This window comes from Oncorhynchus mykiss, chromosome 28, assembly GCF_013265735.2.
Source record: "Oncorhynchus mykiss isolate Arlee chromosome 28, USDA_OmykA_1.1, whole genome shotgun sequence".
Taxonomy (NCBI): Eukaryota; Metazoa; Chordata; class Actinopteri; order Salmoniformes; family Salmonidae; genus Oncorhynchus; species Oncorhynchus mykiss.
Window position 1 is genome coordinate 30,460,933 of NC_048592.1, and position 5,931 is coordinate 30,466,863.

A 5,931-nucleotide genomic window follows, 5' to 3' on the forward strand; every position below is an offset into this window, starting at 1 on the left:
TGCAACCAAATTTGGTTTCTCCTGTGATTCACATGAAAAAAGTGGAGGTTGGAGAAGGCATAGATGTGAAGTTATACAAAGGTTGTCGTTTACTGGGATTCCTTTTCAGTTTGAACTGCATGTACCTGTAAGCCTTTAATAGCCTTGTCACAAATGGGTGACTGCTGTCTCTGCTCTGCCTTTCCCTCCTCCCAGCACCAAATCCTTAAATCACAACACTAATCCTCCCGGACAGTATTTTTAACTTCCGTTAGGACAGAAAGAACAGCAATGGGATTAGAGAATCAGTGAGGAGGATGAATCCCCAACTCATGCTCTTGATCTTCTTGCACGTTGAATCAAACACGGTGTAGCTTTTTCTCTCCCTGCTGAATTTGTAAGGAAAGGAAAAGGAAGAAGAAAGTCTTGCCGTTGTTGCTCTTTGTGTCAAGGAATGTGAAACGTGTGACATATTGGATTTGTTGGTAAGGTCTTTACTGATTTAACTTTCACTAGGTGTGCAGGATTGATAATTCTCAAAATTTCCTGCCCTCTGAGGGGTCGTACAATGGAACAACCTTCAAAAAACCCTCATCACCTAAAAAAGCTGAAAAAACGGCGCTCCAGTTTGTTTGCCAGCGTGAAGCTGAACACCAGCTTATCCAAGAGCATTGAAGAACCAGACGCTACCTTCCCCTTTGCACAGGAGAGCTCTGTGAAAGCATGGACGTCCATGGACAACCTGGACAACCCTGCTACTCAGACAGTGGTCCTGAAGGAGAACGGGCCCGAGAAGAAAAGGGAGGAGAAAGAAAAACGTGTCGCCAGACAATCCAACATAGTCACCATCAATGTCGGTGGGAGAGTCTTTCACATACCTATCCATCTGGTTCTCCGCTACCCCAAAACCAGGATTGGCTCTCTGGCCCTCTGTACCGATCCTGTGAAGAGGATGACACTCTGCGACGACTACTCCGTCCGTAAAAATGAGTTCTTCTTTGACCGGGACCCCACTTTTTTCCACTACATCTTCCACTTTTACTGCAGCAACGTCATGTGGGTGATGGAGAGTCTGTGTCCGCTCAATTTCGAGGAGGAGATGAACTTCTGGGGTCTCCGCATGAGGGACACTCCGAGGTGTTGCCGCATGCTGTTTGAGGAGAAGGTGGATGAGATCAAAGATGGCCTGAAGGTCAACCAGGAGCTGATCGACGAAATCAAGCCGGCCCACAGGGATGAGGAGGCCATGTTCAAGACCATGTTCCTGGGAGGGTTCCGCAAGGCCCTCTGGGACCTGATGGAGAACCCCTACTCCTCTTTAGCGGCCAAGGGCTTTGCCGTGTTCTCCAGCCTCTTCGTCCTCATTTCCATCGTGGCCATGACCCTCAACACGGTGAAGGAGCTGAGGAAGTACACTATCTACGGCAAGACCTACATGGAGTGTGTGGAGATCGTCTCCATCGTCTTCTTCACCTTTGAGTACTTCCTGCGGCTACTAACCACCTGCGACATCAAACACTTTGTGAAAAGCGGTCTCAACTTTGTGGACCTGTTGGCCGTCATGCCCTACTTCATCCAGATCATCTTTGAGATTTTCACAGATGTTGATGATGCTGGTGCCCAGGAGGACCTGAAGACCATGGCCAGGGTCAGCAAAGTCAGCAAGGTGCTCAAGGTGGTCAAACTCATGCGCATCTTTCGCATCCTCAAGCTGGCAAAGCATTCCACTGGAATGCGGGCGTTTGGCTTCACCATCCGGCAGTGCAGAGAGCAGGTGTGCTGCTTATTCCTGTTCATTATCATGGGCATCTTCACCTTCTCGGCCCTCATGCACTCTGTGGAGCTGGACCAGCCAGGCACCCCTTTCAGCAGCATCCCTGATGCCTGGTGGTGGGCCGCAGTGAGTAAACAACTTATCAACTCCATATTAACAACTTATAAACTCTATATCAGGGGTATTCAACTCTTAACCTACGAGGTCCGGATCCTGTTGGTTTTCTGTTCGACCTGATAATTAATTACACCCACTGGGTATCCCAGGTTTAAATCAATGCTTGAGGAGAGGGGAACAATGGAAAAAAAGCAGTGGGAATTGTCTTCAAAGTGCAGAGTTGAGTTTGAGGGCTCTATATGTTTTGTGTTCTGTATAGTATGCCCTAAATTTCAGTTATTTTTCTATGGTATAATATGGCATTCCTGTTCATTGACACTTCTAGTATAGATTTTTCATCCTTTTAACTCTTATTTGAACTCTCTCAATTGATGTTGCCAGTGGCAGTATACATAAAGGATCCATATCCTGTTTGTGTTTCACTTTAATCATGAGGAAACAGGCCCAACAAGGCTTTTCATGACCAACGGGGAAGGATGACAAAAATACTTCCCTGACTTTTGTTTTTAATTTCTGAGTTGGATAATGTACAGTGCCTTCAGAAAGTATTTACACCCATTTACTTTTTCCAAATTTGGAAATTTGGTGTTACAGCCTGAATTTAAAATGGATTAAATTGAAATGCATTTGTCACCGGTCTACACAATACCCCATAATGTCAAAGTGGAATTCTGTTTTCAAAATGTTCACAATTATTTTTAAAACCTGAGTCAATAAGTATTCAAACCCTTTGTTATGGCAAGCCTAAATATGTGCAGTAGTAAAAATGTGCTTAACAAACCACATAATAAGTTGCATCGACTCACACTGTGTGCAATAATAGTGTATAACATGATTTTTGAATGACTACCTCATCTCTGTACCCCACACATACAATTATCTGTAAGGTCCCACAGTCGAGCAGTGAATTTCAAAACACAGATTCAACCGCAAAGACCAAGGAGGTTGCCGCGCAAAGAAGAGCACCTATTGGTAGATGGGTAAAAATAAAATAGCAGACATTGAATCTCTTTGAGCATGGTGTTAATTACACTGTTGATTGTGTATCAATACATCCAGTCACTACAAAGATACAGGCACCCTTACTAACTCAGTTGCAGGCAAATGGTGACTTTAAAACTGTTATAGTTTAATGGCTGTGATAGTAGAAAACTGAGGATGGATCAACAACATTGTAGTTACTCCACAATACTAACCTAATTGACAGAGTGAAAAGGAAGCCTGTACAGAATACAAATATTCAAAAACATGCATCCTCTTTGCAACAAGGGACTAAAGTAATACTGCAAAAAAATGTGACAAAGCAATTAACTTTCTGTCCTGAATACAAAGTGTTGTTTGGGGAAAATCTAATACAACACATTACTGAGTACCACTCTCCATATTTTCAAGAATAGTGTTAGCTGCATCATGTTATGGGTATGCTTGTAATCATTATGGACTGGGGAGTTTAAGATCCTTTTTTTACCTGGTTCAGTCTGCTTCTCAAAAGACACTGGGAGATGAATTCTCCTTTCAGCAGGACAATAACGTAAAACACAAGGCCAAACTACACTAGAGTTGTTTACCAAGAAGAGTGAATGTTCCTGAGTGGCCGAGTTACAGTTTGGCTTTAAATCTGCAAGACATGAAAATGGTTGTCTAGCATTGATCAACACCCAACTTGACCAAGATTTTTGAAAATAGTAAAATGGCCAAATGTTGCACCATCCAGGTGTGGAAAGATCTTAGAGATTTACCCAGAAAGACACACAGCTGTAATCGCTGCCAAAGGTCATTCTACAAAGTAAATTCGATATTTTTGTATTTAATTTTCATTAAATAAGCAAAAATGTCTAAAAACATGTTTTCACTGTCATTACGGGGTATTGTGTGTAGATGAAGGAGAAGAAATCTAGGCTGTAACAAAACAAAATGTGGAATAGGTTAAAGGGTATGAGGCACTGTATTTGCGTATGGCTTTTTCAGCCTTTTACCTCATATTAACTCTCTCAATTGATGTAGCTAGTGGCGGTATATATAAAGGATACATTTGTGGTTCACTTTCATCACGAGGAAACAGGGTCAACAAGGCTTTTCAACTGCGAGTGATGACAAATATACTTTGTTGACTTTAGAATTTCAGAGTATAATAATGTAATCTGCCACATTTCATTGGATTTATTTGCTACTCCAAACATGGGGCATGACATTGTGTTCATGCATCATAATCTGTGTGTCGTCCTCTTTGGTGGAGGACATTATAGACTTTATCTCCCGGCAGCTGTTAACTTTTACGTGTCTAATCTCGTCTAATGCCATGTAATGCCTTTCGTTTCAAGCCATGGTTTAAAGACTGATTAGAAAAGTTGGATTGGTTCCTGGATCCCTGGAGGTTGAATTGGTCCTTGTTATTCCCAGAAGTATTTCCGGACTTGACATACTGTACATGACTAGTGCTGTAACTAACATCATGATCAACTACAATAATTACCTAGATTAGTATCACGCTTATTCTCAAGGTCTGTCTCCTTCACTTGGTTGGATTCTGATTCAAGGGAAAATATACAGTATGTTCTGTCTTTTCGTTGTCAGCAAAAGAAACCAGGCTGTAGCGCAGCCATACTCACCTGGCGGCCATGTTAGCTAAGTGGGTATAGTTAGGCTATCCAGCTATCAAAATCTTAGTTATCATGGCCAGATTACGTGACCAGGAGCCTCGACCCCCAGGGGGCCACATTGATTTAGTTGAGTAATTTATTTATCACATGAACACACATAAGACATGAAAATATGTGTTGAATTGCCAACAAGAGGGGTGTAAACAGTTTAAACAGCTTGGGTCGCGATGTGGGGGTTTGTTACGATGATGATGATAAATGACAATATCCATCCGGACCTTTGCCATCTCAGAAATCTGTGTGACCAGACCTTCTCTAATAGTAGTTGAGTACCCCTCGTGTTCTGTAAAGTATGTGGCTTTGACTAAAATGTTCTTTGAGATGGACACAACAAGACCATTTCCTTCTTCGTCCTACAGGTGAGCATCTCCACTGTGGGCTATGGTGACGTGGTGCCCATCTCCTATCTGGGTCGCTGCGTGGCATTTGGCTGCATCTCCTTTGGCATTATCCTCAACGGCATGCCCATCTCAATCCTCTTCAACAAGTTCTCAGACTACTACGCCAAGCTCAAGGCCCAGGAATACACCCAGACTATAGGCCCGGGTGTACGCACCTTCCAGCTCAAGAAACGTCTGCGGCGCAAGTTCGATGGCTGCTTCGAACCACAGCCTTCGGACGACTCTGATGACGATTATGACACCACATACCATCCAAACAGGAGTCAGAGCCATGCGGGCGCCGAGTGAGACCCTAATGCCAACGCCCCTTAAATGCCTTTCTCGCCTTCATGCTGGAGACTAACACCCCATCTGCCTCTGACTATATTCTAAGCCGGGGTGTAGGAAAGTAAACATTGGGCAAAGGGGGTGGTGGGGGAGGGGGATTGAGGCTGAGCCAAGGGGAGATAAACCGTAAGCTACAGCTTTAGATGTGGCACGCTAAGGGTGACTCCTCAGTCAAATGGACAGGAATTACCCCCCATCGGGATCGGTTTCTAAGAATAGCACCTGATGCAGTTAAGCTGAGTGGAACTAACTTTCTACCAGGCATTCATGCCTATAACAGAGTAACGACCAACGTTTATTAGACTATATTGCAAAAACCACTTCAGAAGCTGAGGGATGGTAGCCAGTAGGCCTATGACTGCTCCGTTGGATGAAGTGCTAATATACATTTTTTTTGGAGGGCGCCTCAGATCTATAACATGTGCAGGATGTAAATGTTCAAATCAACACATGCAATTAGGCCTAATTAGTTTATTATACCATGATAAAAGACACTATTGCAGTTGGATGATACTTCCAGTAGGCAATTACTTCTCAGTTTTGGTCAGAAAATGAACATTCAAACTAATTAATTGAAAAAAATATATTATAAAACAACAGTTTTAAAACGGTATCTTTAATTCATTAGTAGAACTGAACCCAACTCTGACATGGTACTCCGTTTCTACCCAAA

At 43.0% G+C, this 5,931-nt stretch overlaps 1 protein-coding gene across 1 annotated transcript; it reads left to right on the top strand.

The window, feature by feature from the left end:
* Positions 1-547: 547 nt before the first annotated feature.
* On the top strand, positions 548-5,309 carry si:rp71-39b20.4 (potassium voltage-gated channel subfamily V member 2). Its single transcript, XM_021588707.2, has 2 exons — positions 548-1,879; positions 4,890-5,309. The coding sequence occupies exons 1-2, from the start codon at positions 548-550 to the stop codon at positions 5,217-5,219; spliced, it is 1,662 nt and encodes a 553-aa protein (XP_021444382.1). The 3' UTR covers positions 5,220-5,309.
* Positions 5,310-5,931: the final 622 nt, after the last annotated feature.